Genomic DNA, 25,505 nt, shown 5'->3' with positions numbered 1-25,505 from the left:
GAACTAAGCTGTCGCAGGAATAAGTTGTAGTACTCCGTTAAAGCTAATAGTGGCAAGCGATGCTTTTCGCCACACATTAAACATTTCCGTAGCTTATCTTTCGGATAAATCATGACTTTTGTTATTTTATCAGGTTTAAATACATATCTTATAAATAAGTAATAGTTTCTTAGCATAAGTATAAGTTGGTAATTGAGACACTGGGTACTTCTCTGGCAAACAAAGTACAGGAAAACATGTCGTTTGTCGTATTTTGACTTGCAACATTTTACTGTAATAAAGCGAAATTATAGATAGAACTCAAATGAAATATATTAAATTATGATCTTAATTGTATTTACGTGTAAAATTTAATTTAGAGATATTACTGACATTAGTGTTATTTCCTTAACGGCACTGTTTAAAATCAATGTTTCCTACACTAAGAGTCGGCTCAAACGGGCCACCAGAGCCACTGGTAGCCAGCGATAGCCACTTTTTTATATATTGAAATATTGTGTATTCTGTGTCTTCCCGTTGGCAACCAACGACATAACACAGAATCTGATTTAGCGTTAATTTGTCAAAATTAAACTTTAATGATTTTCGACTAAATTTTTTGAATTTCTTAAAGTTCATGATGTTGGGGGCACCTCAAAATGTATCATCTGCAAAGTATAATTTTGTATGTGTGTTAATGAGCAATAATGACATCTTTTTACAGGTATGCCGAAACGAAAATGAAAAAAAATATTTTTCACTCCACCCTAGTACCTATAGTAAAAATGGTGCCATGACTATGTTGAAACGTAGCTTGTTGTCTATAGCTGTCTCATTCTTTCATACGACGTTTTCTTTAGATAGAGAGAAACAAATATATGTAAATTGTATACGCTCGATACAAGTACTCTATAGGTTTATTGCTCTTAGACGGAACCGAATGCAGCACACTATGTAGTAAATAAAATCAAAGATTGAAAAGTATCAGAATTTTATCAGGATATTTATGACCGTTTCATTGTCATAGATGTAAAAATAAAAAATACTATTGCATTACTTATCTATAATATTTTTGATGAATTCATGTTTTAATTATTTCTTCAATCTGTGATTTCTTCTAGCTGGCAACACTTCTATAAGAGCGGTAACGTAAAATTCATGGCTTTGTGCAGGTGTACTTGTTAAATTTAAAGATATTTCTCATCATTATTTTAAATTATCTAGTCTAGTTGATAAAGTTACTTTAATAGTGCCTGTTTTATAACGAATTCATAAAACGCTTCGGTTTGAAGTAAAAGAAACGTTGCATAAATATATTTTTACTGACACATTTGCAAGACGCCATATTGTGTCACGTTTTTATCATTGGTGAATTTATTTGTCTGAAAAATAATATAGCGTGCTGCTGAAATAAAATATTCATTTAAATACAAAGCGTCTCAACTATGAATTCTAGTAACAGAGAAAAACGTCCACGAGAATCCTGTAATACACCTAAAGTAAGTATCCAATGAATTCCCGCTCTTGGCGATAATTATGTTAAATCATAGGCCACACGCGTAGTTCGTTATTTATGATCCTTAATTATATGCATGGCGATTGTTAGTATTTTTGTATAATATAATGCATGGTCTTATATTAATATTTATGAATCTGTCTTACATGTGACCTTCGATCACCATTTCACATGTAAATTTTCTAACGTTAAAGTTCATGTTTTGAAATGGAGGTAGGAGGTAAATTTTGTTTATTCTTTCGTGACGAATCAGTTTAATATAGTTAAAACATAATGCTGGTTAGATTGCTTGACCTAAAATAAGAAATTAATGAAAAATATATACGTAATGATATTTTTTTTTTTAATTTTCGAACCAGCTAGAATACAGTATGTTAATTTTATGCTTAGATTCCTAGCTCCTTTGCAATTTGTGTAATCTTTCTTGAGTCATTTTGCTTCTCTTCAAGTCATTAAGCCCACTTTTACTCAAGTTTGTTTCTTGCATTATTATTTCTTGGGCCATAGAGGTAGAAGGTAGAAAACATTTATTCCCTCTTCAATTGACATTCCATAAGTAATAATATGTAATAAAATGTTTTTACATCTCATTTCATGATTGTCATTCATAATATTAGTATAGATTTTAGTGATGGATATCTGCAATGCAAATTTTAATGACAAATTGATAAGGTGTCATTTTATTCAAGAGTTTGAGTACAATTTCCTCAAGTATAATATCAATTGCTTGCGAATTTGCTGTAGCGGTTATTATATCTCTGTAATGCATTAGGCGTTATTGACAAACATTCATAATATCTACTTTTTATATAATTATGCGTAGAGATGTATTTTATTATGCTATTGTATTTATGGTATAGTCAAATCCCAAAGCTCTGGCACTAACAGGTTTAACTGGTCAAACCTCAGGTCTGGCATAATGACTTTGTCAAAGCCCAAATAAATGTAATATTTCGGCCTTTTACTAAACAATTTTGGTCAGTTGTTGTCTAGCTGAGGCATCTTATTCGCGTGCGATGCCTATGTTGCGTTCGCCTAAGCCCGAGACTGCTGCTGGCTTTAGTGAAATTCAAATGTATTTCGAGGATTTTCCGATGGCTTTTGCCAAACCTACAATAAACCAGTCCTTCGCAAAGAGATTGTGTTTCGGGATTTGACTATAACATAATATATTATACAAATCCATAAATATATTCAGATATATTTATGGATTTGTATATATTATATATTATGATCTTGAATCTAAGGTGGTTACTACATCCTGAATCCTGATATAACTACATACTTTGAAATGTCTGATGTATATCTTTTTTAGTATGAAGAAACCATTAAAGTTCATTGATCTGGATTAAATATTTTTGACACATAAGTTCTAACTGACAACACTTCAATAAGAGAATGTAATTGGTTCAGCTATTACCAATATTTGCGCTTAGCAACAAATTTATTGTTTCATTTTTATATTATAGAATACTATATTTTATATATTATATACCTAGTAAGCAGAGAATGGTTAAAGTTTCTAAGATCTGATTTAAAGAATGATAGGTCACTTATTAATATCATAATGCATCTTGCGAACTAATGAAAAAAAAAATGCTTGAAAAGAACAATCTTTGAATATTTATTAATAAATAATCATGTTTCAGTCATTTGTCCAGAATGTAAAATCTAAAATGTCGGAATTGTTACCAAAAACAATAACCAAGTGGTTTAGCAGTCCAAGTTCTTCCAGTGCTAATGGATCAGCAACATTAGTTGAAGTGAATGACTCATCAACAGAAGATGAAGGAACAGACTGTACATTAAACTCACCACCAAAAAAGCGTTTGCGTCGTAGCCTTTCTGTAAACGACCATTTTATGGACATTCAGGTAAGGAGTCGCCAAAAACACCATAACATTATATACCTAGAAAAATTTTGTAAGAAAAATTAGGAAATACCCTTTTGATATTTATAATGATAGCTTACTTTAAGATAACGTTCTCTTTCATTTGCTTGCATATTTCATGATATATTTCAATTATTTCCAATAATATTTAACAAATAAATAAACAGAACATTGTATCATGAAACTTCCAACAGTAAATTTGAGAGAAGTCAAACGAGTGTCAAAATGACAGCACCAAGGCTTATCCATAGACAAATTTAATGTTTTCCATTATTTTATGAATGAATTGCTACGTTGCCGCTTCGTGAATATTGCATAGCGGGAGTGTAGTTACATCGATGTTATTCCAAGTTTAATAACTATGAAATGCATTAGTATGAATACTTATTACGACGTAATACTTCGTTTCTTTTATTACGTATTTATTTGTACGATTTTTCCTTATTATTAGTTTATTCTTGTCATAAAATGTTATAACTCGTTTATTTGTAAGGCTGTATATATCTTTTATATTTGAGTAAATATGTTTATAAAAATTTGCAGACTAAATGTACAAGCACAAATACTGATGCAGCTGACATTGTTCAGAGTCCTCCTATAATATATTCATCAATCAAGTGTAAGTATCACAAAGGCGATCCAAAATTCATGTCAACCCCTCTCCATGCCAAGCACAATGAATCGACACTTAAAAGCTCTGAAGTGGTAAAGAGAGTATCTCAAATACTTAAACATTCATTGTATTCGAGTGAAACATTAATGGCCAAGGCACAGGAGTCCTTATTTAACTCTTTTACAAATTACGCCCATATTGAAGGTATGTAGTAATTTTTATGAATTAATATTTATTTTTTGATTATGCACTTTTTACTCAATATACTATTTTTCAGGTAATTCTCACAGTGAACAATACAAGGATGATGACTCTTATAATAAATCCTCATTACTTGGTTCAACATTCTATCCTGGCCAAACAATATATGGCGGAACAAACAGCCCCATTAATTCTAAAGCCACCAATGATAATAATGGAATGACAGAGCTCAATAAAAATAACAGCAGTAGAGGGCGTGACACGGGTAGATCTACTAAACACTTATTGGATTTATTAGATAGCTATGCTTCCCCATTGGTTGAAGCAAGAAGGATATCACAATATGTTAATCAAGATAGCAGTTTCAATACTTCAAAGGCTAATACCGATTGCAAGAAGGTTATTTGTAAGTGTAAATCTTTTTTTAATGCTAATAATTTACTACTAAATGCAAAAAAAACAAATTGTGTAGAATTTATCCTCCCAAATGTAAAAAAGGTGAAAAGGAATATTATTTTAAATGGGGAGGTATTATACCCTGTGGAATCTACTGTTTTTCTTGGTTTGACACTAGATGAGAAGCTACAATGGGGGGCCCATATTACCACCACCGCTGCTAAGCTCAGCTCAGCTGCATATGCAGTGAGAAGAATTAGGCATCTCACCGATGAAGAGACGGCTAGATTGGTTTACTTTAGCTACTTTCATAGCATTATGTCCTATGGCATTCTACTATGGGGCAGGGGTGCAGATATAGAAACTATATTTATACTACAGAAAAGAGCCATACGCTCTATATATAATTTGCGTGCTCGAGACTCACTAAGAGATCTCTTTAAGAATACTGGTATCCTTACTGTACCGTCGCAGTATATATTTAATAATATTTTATATGTACACAATAACGCTTATTTACACACAAAAGTAGGAGATAGACATTGTTATGACACAAGAAACAGAAATAAAATTGAAATTCCATTTTTCCGGCTAGCTAAAGTTAAAAATTCATTTATGGGTCAAGGTATACGCTTTTACAACAGAATTCCTCATAATATTAAAGAGTTCAGTAGTTCTAAATTTAAAACTTATATAAAAAATGTACTAATTCAGAGAGCCTATTACAGTATTAAGGAATATATGGACGATAAAAACCCATGGAGGGTTGTCGCGTAAAAACCACAGGACAGTTCTTTGGCATATTATGATTATAATGTACATATTATAGCACATATAATGTATTTTGTAAAATTAAATTGTAAAACTGACATGATTAAAAAGAGCAACTATGGAGTTTCTTGCCGATTCTTCTCCGTAGATACTGCTTTCCGAATCGGTGGTAAATGTTAAAATATGTAATGACGTTTCAAAAGTGCTTCTAAAAGAAGTCTAATTGAATAAATAAATGTTTGAGTTTGAGTTTGAGTTTAAACCCATAATTATTGTATTCTTTTTTTATTAAGTTTATTGAGACTTGGTTTGTTACATGTCGTGGCCATATCGTAGATTTGCTCATTTCATGAAATGGTTGAATGTCTATTGGCTACATCATGGTGTACTTAGTTTGAGCAGATCAATGATAAGAAATCGTTTCTCGCTATGACCAACTAAACGCGCGGTTTTTTTCATGAAATTAATTATTGTTTGAGGCACTGTAAGTGCTGTGTGTATGTGATAAGACTTGGCGGCCGCTGGCGAAAATTTTACTATTCGCAGTTAAAAACTTCAAAATTTGTTTAATTACAATAATATGAAGAAAGTCATAGCAAAGAATTTACGACGAAGAGGTTCGAGTACTATGGAAACTGCGGATATTTCAAGAAAAAATGCGTCTAAAATCCTATAACTATATTATATCCTACTACTATATTATTATTATAATTGTTTCTTATCTAAAAAACGATTCGCTTCTAGCACTCGCTGGCCGCTGCCGCGGCACGCTCGCTTTGCTCGCTCGGCTCGTGCGTTGTTAATCAAAATCAAACCTAACCTTAATTATTGCCTATTACAAAAACGATTCGCACTTGGCACTCGCTGGTCGCTGCCGCGGCACTAACTTAATTATGACAATTACACAGGTTCCTACGATATTCTGATTTTTTTTAATATTTTATGGACTCCCTATATTAATTTATATGATCTGGCCAAATGTGAATGACAATCGTGAAATATTGACGATTTAACGATTCGGTCAAACTATATTGGCCACATCATGAAATGCGACCATTTCGTGAAATGATCAATCATTTCGTGAAATGAGCAAATCCATGATATGGCCACGACATTAACATTATAATTTTATTTCCAGCATACAAAACAAAGGAGCTCGCAATCCCTAGTATGGCAAGCGTAATAAGTTTAAAGAAAAATACTTGTGTCCTGGATATAACAAGTTCAGCGAGACAGCTAGCAGCTTCTCATAGTTCAACAAATGTGTCGCCTTATCCAGTGAAGACAACAAGGTACATATGGTATAATATTTGGGATAGCCATCAACAATTTCAGTTACTATAGGTACATAAATACAAATGAACACAAGAAATGTTTAGAAATATCAAAACAATATTTTAACATTATTATGTTACTATGTCCACTCAAATATAGTTATAAAATTTTCTGAATATGACCAATTTCAATTCGTATAAATAATGGTATCAAAAAATTGTATAAATAATGGTATAAAATTTTTTTGATACTGGTATCAACAGATTTTGGTTCCATCCACCACAGAAACTAAAATATGCATGTTGGCAAATGGGCAGCGCGAGGAGCATAGTGATGTTCCTCGCGCTGCCAATCGCACTGCTCATCGTGCTGCCGTTATTCGACGCGATATTGCCCTCTATGGCCACACAGTGATCTACTAGCGCAATTAGAGTAGAGCCATTTTAATAGGCAACATTTGACAGTTCAACTAAATTCAAAAACGTAACCTAGTAACGACGACATAGAATAACATGATATTTCGTTTTGTTAGATCTGCACATTTGCTTAACTTTTTTAATTACGATTACATATTTATAATAATAACTAGCGGTCCTCCCCGGCTTCGCCCGTGGTACTTCTCTCCATAAGAACCATCCTCGTACTTCAAGAAATGTAATAAAAAAATAATTAATGAAATCGGTTCAGTTGTTCTCGAGTTATGCGCTTACCAACACATTTTGCGATTCATTTTTATATTATAGATGACCGATAGAAGTAATTTTAAGATTTCATTTTACTGATAAACCATTCTAAAGATAATAAACAATTTCTGACTTGAAGAACTGACGTCGCTACAATTTTGTGTCATTAAACCTTTTTTCTTTTTAAATACCAGAGATGTTACTCTAAAAATCGAAATCTGGCATCAAGAATCGAATGCATTGATTTGTGAATAAAAATCATCATAAATTAATAAATTCGATTGACAAATGTTTCAAATCCGTATTGATTAATTCACTTTAATCGATGTTTTTAAGCAGGTTACAGGTAAATTAGCTTGGAGAAATTTTTGCGTTTGTAGTAGTGTATGGTCAGCAAATAAAATAAAACAACATTTTATTTTTAGTTATTATTATATATATATATTAATTATATATAAGTATATTATATGGGATTTTAAATTAAACTATATGTGTTTCTCCTCTGAAAAAGATGAGACTTTAATTTAATATTTGCACATTTAACATACGTATAACTTTTACAAAATGACAATGTTACTAAAATGAAAAATTTACTAACCTGAAAAAGAAACGACATTTAAAGTTTAATTCTTTAGTTTGAGAAGTCAAAGGCTTGCCTCGACCATGTTTTAACACTGGAGCCATTTTGAATTAACAATATAAAGTTACAACACTTACACACAAATTTAACACTTCAACAAATACAAAAGATTGCCCAAGTGACTATGGCACTTGGTATCGCAATCAAACTTATTGTTTCAAGATGAAATATAGCTCAATTTAAAGATTGATGTTAGTACTTTTAGAAACGATTAAAGTTTTTATATAAATAAGCCGCAGTTCGCGACAATAAAAATAAAACAATAGTTTTATTCAACACTTCAAAAAAAACTTTATCGAGTTTAAACTAACGATGAACGTTAAGTTTTACATTTATTACATAGGTAATATTTTAATTTACAAGACAAATGTGAAAAGTAAATCGTAATAAACATTACCTATTTCAAAAAAAATTACGTCGAACATTGCGTCGAACACATTCATTCAAGATTCATTTCAAATAGAAACTATGACATAAGACGCAGGACGCTTGCAAGAGAGATAGATATATGTATGTGTCAAAACAAAAACTTTTACTTTTATTTCTATTTATTCGGTATAATTACGACTTAATAGTGATAAATATGATCATTATAAATACAAATAGGAATTAACAATATCACGAACACGTGACACAATTAGTATTTTACAGATTCCATACGTGGTCATACATGTTTCAAAACACAAACTTTTAATATTATTTCTATTTATTCGGTATAATTAAGACTTAATAGTGATACATATGATCATTATAAATACAAATAGGAATTAACAATATCACGAATACGTGGCACAACTCAAATTTTACCGATAACACCCGTGGTCATTCTCCTTTATCAATTAAACTACGTACATAATAATTATAATTTTTGAATGAAATGTGTGCTTTATTTTCTAACGGTACCAAACAACTGCATCTGGCACCTGCGGACAGCGTAAACTGGTTTATTCTGGTTTTGTGCGTTTTTCCACTTTCCACTATCAAGTGACGATTTATTTATTTGTTTTGTTTCGTAATTATTATGGTCAAATATTAATTATGAAACAAATTATAATGGACACGATATTTTATTGTTTCACGGTAGTCGCCTTGTCGTTTGCTCAAGGACGTGAAATTGAATGATATATTTTTTTTATAAAGTCAAAACCATTTCCTTTCAAATTAAAAGTTGTTTTTATTGAAAACAAAAGTGTTGCTAGGAATAAGTATAAAATTAAATAGTAATGTTAGGATATCGAAACATTTTTGTATAGGCCTGAACGATATAGTGGAAACGCGCTCTAAGATCTGAGTAATATACACACCACTACATATGCAAAAATTTCTCCAAGCTAATTTACCTGTACCTCTCTTCGAAGATAAATTGATAGACGTCAAATGTTGCCTATTAAATTGGCTCGACTATAATCGCGACGCTCCTTACTTGTCATTTGCCTTGTCTCACATAATGGACGTTGAAACGATGGCAGCGTGCGCTCTATGCATTTTTAGTATAGCTAATTATATTAATGTAGGTAGAAAAAGAAATATATATCGTCGTCGTCATCCTCAAACATAAAAAACATTAACACTTTTTCATTTGACCATTCCATGCTTGGCGACGACATAACTTCCAATTTTGCATACGTGTGCGTCTTGTGCGAGCGCTCGATGCGGACTGCGATCGCGCGAGTAAATGGCCAGTCTCTCGCACTCGTATTGCCGGTCCTTTGACTCGCGCGCAAAAACCGACAAAATAGATATCATTTATCAATGAGCAGGACGATGAGCACAACGAGTGGCATGACGAGTAACGTCTACACTATGTCTCTGCCTACTTTCCTCGTTACCTCTCGTACCACTCGTCGAGTGTGTGGCCGGCGTATTATAGCCTCATACATGTCCAAGAACCAAAAGGCTGTTATATTTTCTTTCATTGATTAGACTGGTGGTAATTAAAGTGCAGTTTAAAATTTAAAACTAATTTAATTTTTGTACATTCGTCTCCACAAATCATTTAAAATGACCATTGGAGTAGTAAATATGTACTGTTAAATGGCCATCTATAATTTGTGAAGTGATCTTGTGAATTTCTTGTTTTCATTGATATAAATAAATACGGAAATACAGGAATTCCAGCTGTTGGATGAGACTACCAGAGTAATGTTTATTAGTCCGAGAAAATTATTAAAATTAGCGGAAATAAATTGTGTAGTTTTGAAAATCGCTACAGTTATTCCTTGTCGGTTACTTCTAGGGCAATATTCTACATAAAATTTCCTTTAAATTGTTCTATTTTTTTTGTATGGTCGATACTTTAGGAACTACAGGGGGGGGGGGGATTTCCTTTTCCTCCCTTCCTTGTGTGGACGTTTTTGAAGATTTATCGTGCAGCTACTGATCAGCTTGATATTCACAGGCATCGATAGGTATGCCAAGTTTACCTGACCCCAAAGCACCCCTACATACTCGACTATACGGATACAAGCAAAAATCTAAAACAAGGGTCCCTTCAAGGTCAGGTTAGGTTAGGTTCAGTAGTCCTTAGGTTCGCGAGGATGGCGACAGACTATTGTGGCTGCAGTCTGTTGAAGGGCTAGGCATGCGCATAGGGTAATCGCGACTACATACGAGCGGATTGCCACCTCGGCAGGCGCGCGAGGAGTACCGTGAGCGTTCCCACCGTAGATCCCGGGATCCCCTTTTTTGTTGAGCGGAAGTAGGCCACCGTGAGGTTTTAGTCAGTAGGTCTGACATAACCGTGCTGCTGCAGCCGTTCATGATGAATTCCTCATGTTAAAAAAAGGTAGTAAGTTAGGTTTAATTAGTCAAATGCCAAAAATTGTAGGATTGGGGGAGGAGAAATCGCAAATTAAGACTTTCCTCTGTGGGATATTTTAAGTTAAAGAAAAGTGCAATAATAAGATCTTTTCTGTCTAAATGTGAAATAGGTTTGCCGGCGCAAAAGTCTGTATTGTTTCAATAAAAATGACATCTTCCGAGTTTTCGAATGCGATTGTACTACAAGTCTACCCAAATCTCAGATTGGGTAAACTTAACTTTTTTGGTGTTGTTTGTGTATCTAGTTGTTATAGTTCAGGATACATCGCCCATTTTTGCAAGTGACTACTATCAAGCTGATTTTCCGTTTGTAGCTTTATTTTGATGAGACACCGAATAATTTCGTGTACGAAACTCTCGATTGTGGTAGCTAACAGGGATAACAAGGATAAAATTTTTTGATTTGATGGTTCTCAAATATTTATTACGCAATTTGTAGGACAATATGTCTGTTGATTTATATAAACATTAACTAAGTGAAAACAAAAAAATCAGGTTGTTAGTAATCATTTATGATGACCTCGTTATCGATACACTTTGGAAAGGGGGACTCTTTGAACAAACCATAGATTTTGTAGGACAAATATTTTTTCGAATAACTTAGGTAATTATCTTGAGATTGAACAAAAAAAAATATTCAGTTAGTACTTAATAAATATTTGAGAACCATCAAATCAAAAATTTTTATCCTTGTTATCTCTGTTAGCTACCACAATCGAGACTTTCCTACACGAAATTATTGGGCGTCTCATCAAAATAAAGCTACAAACGGAAAATTAGCTTTAGCACTTGCAAAAATGGGCGATGTATCCTGAACTATTATTAATTATCAAAGGATAAACACACATCACAAAGCCTAGGGATATTTGGTATTGCTTCAAAAATCTATTATTATCTTCATTATTAACCGACTTCAAAAAAAGGAGGAGGTTATCAATTCGGCCGGTATGTTTTTTTTTTTATATGTACACCGATTACTCCGAGGTTTCTGAACCGATTTACGTGATTCTTTTTTTGTTCGATGCGGGATGGTGTCGAATTGGTCCCATAAAAATTTTATTCGGATAGGCCCATTAGTTTTTATTTTATGAGCATTTTTGTCTGTATTTATAAATGATGCAAGTGCAAGTTTGAAGTCGGTTGTTTATAACGCAGTTATTGACTTGTTTTCCCAATAATATCAGTTTTTCTTACTAATAATTGACAACATTTCAAAATTTTAAGCTACTTATTTTTTTATTTTAATGAAAACTAGACCACCAAAAACATTTTCATGTAAAATGTTGCCAAGACGAGCCCATATGACTCGCACTGTCAAAAAGTTATCAGATCTCATGTAGAGCCAAGCTTCTAACACTACACGCCCTAACTCTACAAGGCCTAACTTCACAAACTCTACACCTTAGTCAAAATATGTGGCTTGGCCATTTCGCTACATTCACAACGGCGTAAGGTGAAAAATTAATTCACTGTTCATTACTTTTGTGTTATACAATAGTTCTTGTAGTAGCGAACGGCCAAGCCACATATTTTGACTAAGGTGTAGAGTTTGTGAAGTTAGGCCTTGTAGAGTTAGGGCGTGTAGCGTTAGAAGCTTGGCTCTACATGAGATCTGATAACTTTTTGACAGTGCGAGTCATATGGGCTCGTCTTGGCAACATTTTACATGAAAATGTTTTTGGTGGGATTTCATTTCTTTTTGTAAGTTGTTTGTAACAAAAATTTTTTTTATTTTTTTATTCTTTTTTTGGGGTGTATTTCTTGCACATCAGAGACGCCTTTTTTTATAGCCCAATCTCTTGTCAAGGACATTTTATTTTTATTTTTAGCTACTTTGTGGACGTAAGAGGCAGGAGACGTTCGCAACACCTATTCATTAATATTTATATGATCTGATCTGAAGTATATTATGTCTCAATATATGTCGATTAAATTTTTAATTTTTTTTAACAAGGAGTACCTATACATATATATATCTAGGGGAACCAAGTTTTAGATTATTAGATTAGACCTCTAGCGATATCAAAATTTAATTTAAAATTACAGGTCTCATACAAACTCCCATCCCCTAGTTTAAGGGGTTGGGGGATGAAAGTTACAAGTTTTATAATTTTTTTGTTGTTTGTGTGCTAATCCTAGCTTACATACAAAATTTCAGCTTTTTAGGACATTAGGAAATACCTTAAGAATTTTGATGATCATCAGTGAGTCAGTGACGAAATTAGCGTTTTTTAGATATAAATAAAATCTGAAGTATAAAAGCTAATGTAATTAAAACTTAATATGTTCAATAAGTCCGCTATTGACAATATATCGCGAAAATTTTGTTGATCTAGCATAATCCAAACCCAAGTTATGAGGGTTCAAAAAAACGTCGAAGCGCTTCGAGAAAAGGTAGGTAGTGCCCGTGCGCTTTGCTTTCGCTTGGCTCGTCTTGGCGGGGGCACTACCGTGCCCCCAGATCAAAAATTATGATACATGTTTTTTTTTCTTTTTATAAATATTGAAGTTTTCATTTATCTTTTTGAGTTCTAAAATCATCTCATTCTAAAATGTCGTAAACGCCAAATGACGTCATACATACGGAGGAATACAATTTTTCCTTTGCTACATACCTAGTTAAAAAAAATCTTTACAGTTGACATTTTGGTACATTTGTCACTTTGATTCGTCAAGCTTTGTTTACATTGTTATTTGTTATTTCCTGATCCAAATTTTGAACAAAAGAAACTTATTCACAAGTACTGATGATGATGACTTTATGCAGGATTTGTTAAGGGGTGCTGAAAATTTCTGGGAAACATATATACTATCCCAAAAACATTGGAAAGTGTTAAATAAATACAACTTTTAAGTAAGTAAACAAAGTCTTTTATTTCAAGAAAATTATGAACACTATAGGCACTATTTGTATAATATAAATAAATTGGTCCAACTCCAATCAAACAAACATCACACTAATGAGATTAAATTAGAAAACCAAAACACAATAACACGATTTAAAAGTTTGTTTACATGAATAATTCACAAAAATGACATTAATTAAAATTTGACACATGCCATACCCTGTAAATGTCAGTGATAGTTTTTTTTTAACTTTTTTTAAATTAGGCTAAGGTGCGTTTTTATTCCTCCGTATGTATGACGTCATCATCACATTTATCGTTTTTATTTAATTTCTCTTAAAATATGCGATTAAAAAATGAAATAATTTTTTTTCTGTAATCGCAAGAGCAAAATAAAGAAACGGTTTTTTTCTTTCATGGCCTTCTAAAAATGAAATGTTGTCAATTGTATACCAATGTTTCTTAATGCGTTATGTTGGTTATTTTATTTTTTGAAATTTGGTATGGAGATATTTTGATACCCGAGAAAGGACATAGGCTATCTTTAATTGCGTAATATGTACCACGGGCGAAGCCGGGGCGGACCACTAGTTCAATATAAATTTCAAATTGATACCTCCACGCGCTTCAAAAAAACGTCTTAACAGACAAATGGACAACAAAGTGATCCTATAAGGGTTCTGTTTTTTTCCTTTTGAGGTTCAGAGCCCTAAAAATCTAACATTATATTTATGTTAAAAGTACTAATTTTCATAAAATTAAAAACCAAAGGCTTGAATGAAAGTCTCATCTGAGTTTTCATAAGAGCCTTTTGACATTTTTATAATGTTACTATATTAATTAACTTTTATGTTATTTTGAGGTAATTTTACTTCACAATATTATATGTATACGTATTTATCTAATAAATATAACAAGCTATGCCCTGAAAGCATCAAAATCAATAATTAAAATAAAATATTAAGATCTTTTAAATAAAATGATTAGTAGTTTGTTTCAATAGCTCTTTTCTTTGCTACTCTTTTTTAAATGTTTCTTCCCTAGTCAAATTCAGTTTCTTTTAGCGTGGCGCATGATGTTTTAAACTGAAATATAAAATAGAAATGCTTAAACCAATAGCAATCAAGATAAAAGTTCTCAAAAACGATAGAATCATCAGTACTATGGGGTCGCGTCAAAAAATACTTATAAAATTCCAGACGAATTTTTGACAAATAGAGGAATTCTTAAAACTTTATGTGTGCACCCATAACAAGCAACCCGCTCAACTTTGCCACCCTCACGTGAGCTATCGTTTAAGATTGACTGGCGCGATATCTGACATAGGACTGATGCCGGCGGATTGATAAAAAGGGACTTAATATGAGATTATAATCACAAATTATGTTTTTTTGCCTTATTTCTAATATCAACAAACTATATTTTTACAAATCATAGTTAACCATGTATGAATGAAAATAAAAATCAGATTAACAATAAAATAACGACTCACCTGACGACCACCGACTGAAATGTTGACTGGCGCAGCACGAATTTAGAGGACAAACACAACCCTAGCGCTGGTACAGTTATGACGGCCGTCAAAATATGGGATGCACAAGTAACTTCATTACCAATATTAATATTTAGACTGGGATTTGACCTCGACTTGGTTATATTAAGCGAGAATTTCAAATTTAAAAAAACACACAACGGACTAACCAATAAAAACGATGACAAAGTTTATTTTTATCTATACATATAATAAATCTGTAGAAGGGTCAATTCTGTACATTGAAAATATTGAAAAAATAACTAGCAGGGGGTGTTACTGGATCGATACCAAACCCAAATATGTGATTAAAAAAATTTTTGTCTGTCTGTCTGTCTGTCTGTCTGTCTGTCTGTCTGTCTGTCTGTCTGTCTGTCTGTCTGTATGTGAAGACATCACGTGAAAACTACCGGTTCGATTTCGATGAAACTTGGTATAATTATACCTTATTATCCTGGGCGTAAAATAGGATACTTTTTATCCTGGAAAAATATGTAGAAAAAAAATTAATCTCAATTTTTCAGTTATCCATAGACGTTGTTCTGTAGTAGGTACCGCGAACACACGTTGCGTATTATTATAGACCTAGCCGTATTTGGGTCCAATCGATATTTATAAGATGTCATTGTCCGAGTTACTCAAAATGGAGAAATAAACCATCCACGCAAAGACCGACATCCGCGCGGACGGAAGCTAGTTTTTTAAATAAAATGTTAAACATTTCGTTATGAAAGTTATACTATATAATACTACTAGCTTACCGCCCGCGGCTTCGCCCGCTTTCTCTAAAACGATTTGAGATTTAAACTATCCTATCTCTCAAGTTGGATCGAACTGCACATGGTGTGCGAATTTTATTATAATCGGTTAAGTGCTTTAGGAGTCTATTGAGGACAAACATTGTGACACGAGATTTATATATATTAAGATGTATATCAATTATTGATTGTTTATTGATTGTCCTGAATTAGTAAGTTTTCTCAAATCAATGATAATGTTTATAAGATAGTCACTTGATTGTTGGTTTTCGGAATTGTGACATGCCAAAGTACTGATTATTTAAGTATTAATTTTGTTTTGTTATCAATTTGTATTTTAAATAAAGAAGTGAAAGTGAGTGACCAAATAAAGGACGCTTTATTGTTTTAAAATAGATTGTTATTCGATTAAAATATAATAAGACTTTGTATAAATTGGCTGGTGACATTGAGTTACCCCATTTTTGTATAATCACCCATATATTTTATTAGCTTTCCACCCGCGGCATCGCCCGCGCAGTCAAAGAAAAACCCGCATAATTCCCGTTCCTTATGTATGTTCCGTATGTCCTTTCTCGGGTATCAAAATATCGCTATACCAAATTTCATGCAAATTGGTTCAGTAGTTAAGGCGTGATTGAGTAACACACAGAGTTACTTTCGCATTTATAATATTAGTATGGATTAAGTTTTAGACAAAGCGGGAGAAGCCCCGGGCGTTAAGCTAGTTTTTAATAAACTCATCTTAAACGATAGCTCACGTGAGGGTGGCAAAGTTGAGCGGGTTGCTTGTTATGGGTGCACACATAAAGTTTTAAGAATTCCTCTATTTGTCAAAAATTCGTCTGGAATTTTATAAGTATTTTTTACGTACTCAGCGTATGGAAACTATAAACTCCTTGGGGCTTAGTATATCGTTGCTAGGACACCCTGTATATGTATAGGGTGTCCCAATAACAACGCAAGATTTAAATTTGACATAAAACGCAGATATTAAAAAAAAAAATTGTGAAAACTTTATTATATCATAAAGTAGACAAGATGAGGTTATGTTTGGAACAACACATCAGGTAATGGCCGCCGCGGCTTTGCTGGCATATACGCGATCTTTTCATGAAATTTTCAATGACCGTTTTACATAAATGCTGTGGTATTTCATTAATACAGCGTCCAATTTCGTCTTTTAAGGCTTGAGTCGTCGTCGGCTTAATCGCATAAACCATCGATTTCAAAAAACCCCTAAATCGCATGATCTATGTTGCCAATTATGGTCCCCAAAGCGTGAAATAACACGACCGAGAAATGACTGATACAGCAATTGTATTGTTTCTCTGGCTGTATGACATGTGGCGCCGTCTTGTTGAAACCACATCCCCTCCAGCATGCAAGACGCAAATCTTTCGTCAAAATTCGCTGCATAGTGGATTCGGAAACACCAATTTTAGGAGCTCGTTGTTGAATTGAGATGGATGGAGTTTGAGCGTACATCACGTACAGCTGCGATATTTTCGGTTGATCGACCTGGTCGAAGGCGCATTGTTGTCTTTACATCACTAACAGACCCAGTTTCAGCAAATTTTTCCATTAATCTCTTTACTGATCGCAATTTCTTTGATCGCAATTTGCGTACTGTATAGCCGCAAAACTTTCACTATTTTGGTAAAACAAATTTTACAGTGAAAATGCGTTGATCCTTCGTTTAGCGTTCCATTTTTACTAACCTTATACCTTCTACTAAAAAAAAAATAACACTTGTTGATATGTCAAACAATGACACTTCGAATGGCGCCAAATTTAAATCTTGCGTTCTTGTTGGGACACCCTATATAACCTCATATCTTAATCAATTAGTTTCAAAATCCAATAAACTGAGAATTAATTACCGAAACTCAGAGGATATTGTATTTAATTTTAGGTAATAGGTATCAACCAATCTTTCTTAATTTGTAAGGTTAATCGTTTTTAAATCAATTTTTACAAAAATAAATTATTAATAAGCCTCATATCTTAATCAATTAGTTTCAAAATCCAATAAACTGAGAATTAATTACTGAAACTCAGAGGATATTGTATTTAATTTTAGGTTATAGGTATCAACCAATCTTTCTTAATTTGTAAGGTTAATCGTTTTTAAATCAATTTTTACAAAAATAAATTATTAATAAGCCTCATATCTTAATCAATTAGTTTCAAAATCCAATAAACTGAGAATTAATTACTGAAACTCAGAGGATATTGTATTTAATTTTAGGTTATAGGTATCAACCAATCTTTCTTAATTTGTAAGGTTAATCGTTTTTAAATCAATTTTTACAAAAATAAATTATTAATAAGTGTATTTATTGCATGTTTTAGTTTTATATAATATATCAATGTTTATTATTAAAAATTAATCAAAATTTAAGAGTTATAGAGTTCTTACAGACGAACGGCAAGTTGTGAACGGCAGAGGCTACTTCAGCAGTCGTCACTATTCGGCCGCAGCAGTCAAAACGGCTGAAATGGCCTCTGCCGTTCACAACTTTCCGTTCGTCTGTAAGAACTCATACTCTTCACAAAATAAAAAGCCCGTTTTGACGTTTGCTAGTGCGACATAAATAGTAACGTTACCATACTTCACGGTACTCGATACTCAAGATAAAACAATTTACGTTTACATTGGATTAACATTCTTATTAAAAATTTAAATAAACTAATACAGGGTGTCTCAAAAGAAAGTTTATATTTTGTGGATGAATAAAAAAAAAAGTAAGCGGTGCATTGAAAAAATGTTTATTAAGTATCAGAGTGCATAATATGGGAATTTATTTCTTAAAAGTAATATCGTCCAAATGCAGTCCATTGCGTTTCCTTCAGTTCCTTTCAGTTTTATGTATTCACTGAAAAGTGCTTCATATTGGTTGAGATGGTTGTTAAATCATCTCAATATATGGCGCGCGGTGTGTCCCTTAAGACACATAAAACTGAAAGGATAGAATAAATTCGATTACTCAGGCGGGTCACGAGTGGCTGAGTTGGTAAGGCATCTGCCCCGGAATGGCGGGAAGGATGCGGGTTCGAGTCCCGCCTCGTGATCGAATTTTTTCTATTCTTTATAAATTTATATTTATAAAGCATTTGAATGCCATAAAAACCAAAAAATATAAATTCAAGAAAAGGTCGTGTTCCATCGTTACAATATTGTATTCACTGAAGAGTGCTTCATATTGGTTGAGATGGTTGTTAAATCATCTCAATAGATGGCGCGCGGTGTGTCCCTTAAGACACATAAAACTGAAAGGATAGAATAAATTCGATTACTCAGGCGGGTCACGAGTGGCTGAGTTGGTAAGGCATCCGCCCCGGAATGGCGCGAAGGATGCGGGTTCGAGTCCCGCCTCGTGATCGAATTTTTTCTATTGTTTATGAATTTATAAGTCCATGGGAGTTAAATCAGGGCTGCGTGGAGGCCAATTTATATCACCTCTCCTAGAGATCAATTTTCCCGGGAAAATTTCATGAATTCGAGGTAAAGACATATTTGATGTGTGTGATGTAGCTCCGTCTTGCTGCTACCATGTTCTCTGGTTATAGCCAGGAAAGTTTTGCAGTGCAGGCACTAAAAACTCGTCTATCATCTTTACATAGCGCTCTGAATTTACTGTAACTGCACGCCCCCTTTCGTCTTCAAAAAAGTAAGGGCCAATAATTCCTCGCTAATTTCTATTCTCAATAATTTCTTGTGAGGGTATCTTAAATCTAAAGTGTATGCCAACAAACCAACTTCTCTAGAGCATTTTAAAGAAAATATCCGGCACGAAATAGCAGCCATCACTGTGTCTACCTGCCGAGCTGTCATAAATACTGTAATTTTACTGTTCGATTAAATGAGTGCCGTGAACGCAATGGACTGCATTTGGACGATATTATTTTTAAGAAATAAATTCCCATATTATGTACTTTAATAATTAATTAACATTTTTTCAATACACCGCTTACTTTTTTTTTTATTCATCCACAAAATATAAACTTTCTTTTGAGACACCCTGTATAATTGGATTAACATTCTTATTAAAAATTTAAATAAATATAATAATAATTAAACAATACATATTTTGAAATGATAAAATGTTGCGATAGGTCAATTTTTTTTATTTAATATTTTTGTTACTACATATAATATTCACTCAATCACAATAAAATCGAGGAAAATTGGATCCTCAGTCAATCATTGTATTACTATATTCAATTTTATATAGTATTCTTGTGTAGACTAATAAATATTAACAATACTTTTGCCTTATTTCATATTTAAAAGCTAAGTGTTTTGTCTTTTTTTCTTATTTGGGCAAAGTTTAAAGTTTTTTTGTTATTAATACACAATATTCTTTTTTTACAGTTCCCAGTGGAAAAATCCTAATTTCGTAACAAAAATAAAAAATACGAGACTTAAGAGTAAAGCAGAGAATATAAATAACTATGTATCACCTGCGCCTCTAGATTTGCCGCCAGCTGTGTTACAGATTGAGGGAAATAATTTACCAAAGTTTTCATTTGATACTCCAACTTCGAAGAAACAAGACACTCTTAGTGCTAGTCCAATATTGCACACACCCGTTAACACTGAAGAGAATATTAACATGCCTGAGGATTTAAATTTACAAAGTCCAATCATTAGCTTTCCTACTAAGAAAAGTAAGTCTAAAAGACGTAGTTGCTATTCATTTTCAAAACCAGTTACAGTTTCGAGTGAATCTATTAACAATAAATTACCAAAATATACTTTTATAAGACCCGAGAGAAGTGTTGATGTAACAAAAATTGATGATACAAAAACTGACTCTATTTCATCTATTGTAGGTACATCCCGGAAAAATGATTTAGCTAGTACTAATATATCAAACTGGAAATGCAATGATTGTTGGGTATCCAACAAACCTGATGAGAGCAAGTGTGTGTGTTGTGGTGGTAAGAAACCAGTAACAGAAGAAACAACAGACAAAAATAATTGTTCTGCTTGTCTGGTTAACAAATGCTTAGAGTCATCTGATTTATGTACTGCTTGTAAAAAAAATCAAACAAATAACATAATAAAATCTGATTTGTCTAAATGGAAATGTAATGACTGCTGGGTAAGCAACAATTCTACTGAAGATAAATGTGTATGTTGTGGAGGAGAGAAACCAGGCACATTATCATCATCATCAGAAAAATATAGAACTGAACCATCTAGTATGCTAAAGGTTGGAACTTCATCTAAATGGAAATGTGAAGATTGTTGGGTTAGCAATGATGATCATATAGACAAATGCCTCTGCTGTGGGGCGACAAATCCTGCTCATAAAACTGATGTTATAAAGTCTTCTGATAAGGGATGGAAGTGTAATGTTTGCATGCTTGAGAATTTCTCTAAGGTAGAGAAATGCATAGCATGTTTAACATCAAACCCTGATTCAAGCTCTGCCAGTAAAATACCCCAAAATTCTACAAAACCCAATTTCCAAAGTAGTTCTAATGATCCACTTAAAAAAATCATAAAAAGTCAATCACAAAAGTGGGAATGTCAATATTGTCTTGTGCATAATGATAATGATAAAAGCCGTTGTGTATGCTGTGATTCTGAGAAACCTGGTGCTACCAAGCAGTCAGGGTCGAAATTTAATTTCGGCATATCCCCAAACATCTCATTTAAATTTGGCATAGATCCAAAGATGACTGAGAAGGAAAAGGTTAACGAAGATAAATCCCATGTTAAGGGAACAAATAATAATGAGATACCTAAAGCTACATTCACTTTTGGCATTCTGTCAAACCAAACAAATAATGTAGTTAATGAGAACGAGCAGGCCAAGATAGGCTCTCCAATACAAGCACCCACTTTAGCAATATCCACAGAGTCCACCATGCCAGTGAAAATATCGTTTGCTTTTGGTATACCCAAGGATACAAAAAGCGAGTCAGTTAATAAGGAGAGCATAGAATCATCAGTATTTGCATCAAAATCAGAGAAGAAAATAAATGAAAATCCCCAAGAAGTGCCCAATGTGGAGTCGGCAAATTGTCTGCAATTCTCATCAAAATTATTTACTTACCCTCAAGAACCATCTGTGCAGACTTCACAAGCAACAGCAACCTCTGGAACATTGTTAGAAAATTCTGCTGCAAATATATCTTCAATACCTGTCACTATTTCTGCGAGTAGTTCAGCTAATTTCTTCAAACCTGCATCATCAACAGTTGACTCTACATCTTTCATCCAACCAGCTGATACTTCAGTTAATTTTATAACACCTCCATTATTTCAAAAGAATACTATTCAACAGTCTTCAACTTCTTCATTATTTCAAAAAACGAATGCACAGATGCAAGCTCAACCTACTGCATCGGTATCGCCCTTCTCAGTAGGTTCTGGGACTATTGCAACAACTGTAAACAGTACTACTACACAGTCTTCTTGTTCCTCTGCACCAGTATTTAGTTTTAAATCAAATAATCAGATGTTGCAAACTGAGAAACCCAAATTCAATTACACATTTGGTGCCAATAGAGAAACTACTACAAACATATTTACTTCTAGTATTGAAATTAGACCAGATAATCTCTCATCACCTACTACAAGCGATCCCAATATCGCTTCGCCACAAGGTAGAAGTGCCTTTCAAACCAATATTTTTTCAAATATTGGTAACCATACAACTAGTGGAACCGTTGTGGGTGATAACAGTGAAAATTCTGCAAGTACCGATATGTTAAGTGGATATAATAATATGTCACAAACAAATACAAGAATAAGATCTAGTATGTCATCTGAATTTCTGAGTTCGAGAAATAGTTTGACAACAAACTTGCCATTATCATCAGAATCTAATAGAAGCACAACAACTGAATCTAGTATGTTATCTGAACCATTGAGTGCTAGAAATACTTCGCCAATGACTTTACCAGCGCAATCTACAGAATTACCGACACAACCACAAGGATTATTTGGAGCACCTTCACCAGGGCCAGCTCATGAGCCTAGTAATAATAGTACATGGTCATCAAACAATATTGTAGGTACCAATTTATTTGCAAATTCTAAATCAAGCAATATTATGCAAAAACCAGTCACATTTTCATTCGGAAACAATAATATGTCATGCAATGTAAACATGGTTAATAATTCTAGTCCACTTTTTGGGGGAAGCAGGCCATCAGCGAATTCTTTCATGTTGCCTAATCAGAGTACAAATAATTCATCGACTCCATCAATGTTTTCAACTCCTTTGCCAAACCAGACCCCAAATATGTTTGGAACTGGTTCTCTACAACCGCCGAATAATACACCACCTGGCCAGTCTACATCAGGGTTATTTGGGCAACAAAATGTAAATCAAACATTTGGAAACAGTTCAAATCCATTGGGCTCAGCAGCATTCACTTTTGGATCGCAACCTGCCCCTGGACCTGGAATTTGGAATCCATCCGGATCTGGATTTGGTCAGGTATGCTAATAAAATTGAAATTGAATATTTATTTTGTGATATATAATATCGCTATTGGTCAAGCAATAATAAGTAATTATATGGGCATGCCTCGTTCATTTGTTATCCGTTTCACTGATGGTTTTTTTTCTATCTTCACATCCCAGCTAAGGCATTATGGTAATTGGAGGAGAGAATTTCACACTGCGATAGCTTTTCAGTCGCTTAAAATTTGGCATATCTGATAAAAGAAAAAAATATTTTCAGCCACCACAGGGGCAGCAGGTGCAGCAGGTGCCGCAGGGGCAGCCGGGACCGTCGGGGCAGGGCGGGCAGGCGGGCGGGGTGTACAGCTTCGGGTCGCCTCAGGTGCAGTTCTCGGTTGGCAGTGCGCCCAGCGTGGCTACGCGCCGCGTGCGCAAGGCCGTACGCCGCACGCAGCGATGAGCCGCGCCGCCCGCCGCCTCGCACGGCTAGTGACCTTGTGGGGCAGACGGACACGCGTGTGCTGTGTTCACGCGCTCTTGTGTAGTGAATCGATGCTCGTGAACTAGATGTTATTGTTCTCCGTAAACTTTTAAAGCAGGTTCTTAAGTACGTGAGAACGTACCGCGTAGTTAGTTTTATAGGGTTGCATGGTCGAAATAGTTTATATTATAGATAATTGAATATTTCATAATGGGTTATTTCAATACTATTATTACAAAATTTGTATATCTGTATCGAGAATATGAATGTTCATTTTGCATGCCACGGAAAAATATATATTGATAAATGCAAAAAGAAAACACAGCTTCTTGGTTGTTAAAATATAACTCAATAGTTAGTATTGGATAAAATGTAAGATACTGTTATAGGTATATGTAGTTGATAGAAATCCAGTATTTTTATTATAAAATATGCATTTATGTACATGAATTTATGAATGTTTTGATTTCATATTCATGTTATTCATCAATAAGTTGTTATATATGAATGATTCGTAAACCAACTAAAAAATATTTTAATACGTATCCATACGTGATCGTGGGGATTACTATTTTGTTTGTCATCACCTTTGTGTGTCTAGCAGGAAAAATAAATAAATGTGTAAAACATTAAAATAGTTTGTATACATTCACTACAGTACATATACATTCACTTTCCTTTTTATGCATATAACTAAGAAATTTTGTGAGGCAATGGAGAAGTTTCCTTTGGTAACAAATGTAATTGAAATAACTGGCTTAAAAAACGTGACTTCTTAAATTTATAAATCTATAAGGATTTTTGTAGTATTTTGCGTATTTAATAACGCACGCGAATTATCCGCAAGTGTCCTTTTCATGCAAGTATTTATTGTAATGCGTAGAAAACGCTCTCGGAACTCGAGCAAATAACCTGGATAACAGCAAAAATTATTTTCGACATGCGGACAATCCCACGTGCGTGATTAAATCCCTACGATATATAAAACACCCTTATCCTTTCTATTACCATAAAGTACTTATCGATATAAAAAAAATGAACAGTGTTTTTTTGTTTGTCCTTTCATCTCCGTGGTTTTATGTGATTTGCGTTGGAGGGAGTTAGGAATTTTGTATATAAATTTGATAGGGGCGCTAGTTTAAAAACTAACCTATCTACTAATATTCTATTCTACTCACTTTCTCACCAGACATAAATACCATGGAATCCGTTATAACAAGATGTAAACGAACAAAAAACATTTACTGAATTTTATTTTGTCCCGGGTCGACTGGGGCGGAGCTGTGACGACCGGCTACGCAAGTTTACTTTGTTTAATTAAAAATTCGAGTATAGTTTTATAATAAATTCTATTAATAATACTACTATTAAATGTAATAGTAAAATATATTAATTTACTCATAATACACTAAAATATGAACTGTAACGCTAAGAAGCTTAGGGGCCATCCATAAAGTACGTCACACGTAAAGAGGGGGGGAGGGGGTCGACAAAGTGTGACATGGTGTGACAAAGGGTGGGAGGGGTCCTAAGTTTCGTGACATCACATTTCAAAATCTAGAGGTACCTACTAATCGCGTAATTTGAAATATAAATTATATAAACTAAAAAATATGTCCAACTCTATCTTTAGGTCAATACGGTTTAAATTGTTTTGTTGACAATTTATATTTA

At 33.5% G+C, this 25,505-nt stretch overlaps 1 protein-coding gene and 1 non-coding gene across 4 annotated transcripts; both read left to right on the top strand.

Moving 5' to 3' along the window:
- Nucleotides 1-1,115: 1,115 nt before the first annotated feature.
- On the top strand, nucleotides 1,116-25,135 carry LOC123705061 (nuclear pore complex protein Nup153). Of its 3 annotated transcripts, XM_045653635.1 has the most exons (8): nucleotides 1,116-1,478; nucleotides 3,145-3,369; nucleotides 3,931-4,204; nucleotides 4,278-4,607; nucleotides 6,507-6,660; nucleotides 20,300-20,595; nucleotides 20,761-23,384; nucleotides 23,631-25,135. In XM_045653635.1, the coding sequence occupies exons 1-8, from the start codon at nucleotides 1,425-1,427 to the stop codon at nucleotides 23,808-23,810; spliced, it is 4,137 nt and encodes a 1,378-aa protein (XP_045509591.1). In that variant the 5' UTR covers nucleotides 1,116-1,424; the 3' UTR covers nucleotides 23,811-25,135. The 3 variants fall into 3 exon arrangements, with proteins under 3 accessions (XP_045509591.1, XP_045509590.1, XP_045509592.1); XM_045653634.1 differs by having other exon boundaries at nucleotides 20,300-23,384; XM_045653636.1 differs by having other exon boundaries at nucleotides 1,417-1,478; nucleotides 3,231-3,369; nucleotides 20,300-23,384.
- Trnas-gga lies at nucleotides 19,231-19,306 on the top strand. The gene has a single exon. It is a non-coding gene; the product is annotated as a tRNA-Ser (tRNA).
- Nucleotides 25,136-25,505: the final 370 nt, after the last annotated feature.

The sequence above is a fragment of the Colias croceus genome, chromosome Z (assembly GCF_905220415.1).
Source record: "Colias croceus chromosome Z, ilColCroc2.1".
Lineage (NCBI taxonomy): Eukaryota > Metazoa > Arthropoda > Insecta > Lepidoptera > Pieridae > Colias > Colias croceus.
Note: the sequence above shows the minus strand (reverse complement) of the source record. Positions and strands in the feature narration are given on the sequence as shown.

Bases quoted from the DNA above. Each gene is read 5' to 3' on its own strand.
- LOC123705061 (XM_045653634.1), top strand. From the start codon at position 1,425: ATGAATTCTAGTAACAGAGAAAAACGTCCACGAGAATCCTGTAATACA. The intron at 4,608-6,506 runs GTAAGTGTAAAT...TTTTATTTCCAG, and splicing joins CGATTGCAAGAAGGTTATTT to CATACAAAACAAAGGAGCTC. The intron at 6,661-20,299 runs GTACATATGGTA...CTTTTTTTACAG, and splicing joins TATCCAGTGAAGACAACAAG to TTCCCAGTGGAAAAATCCTA.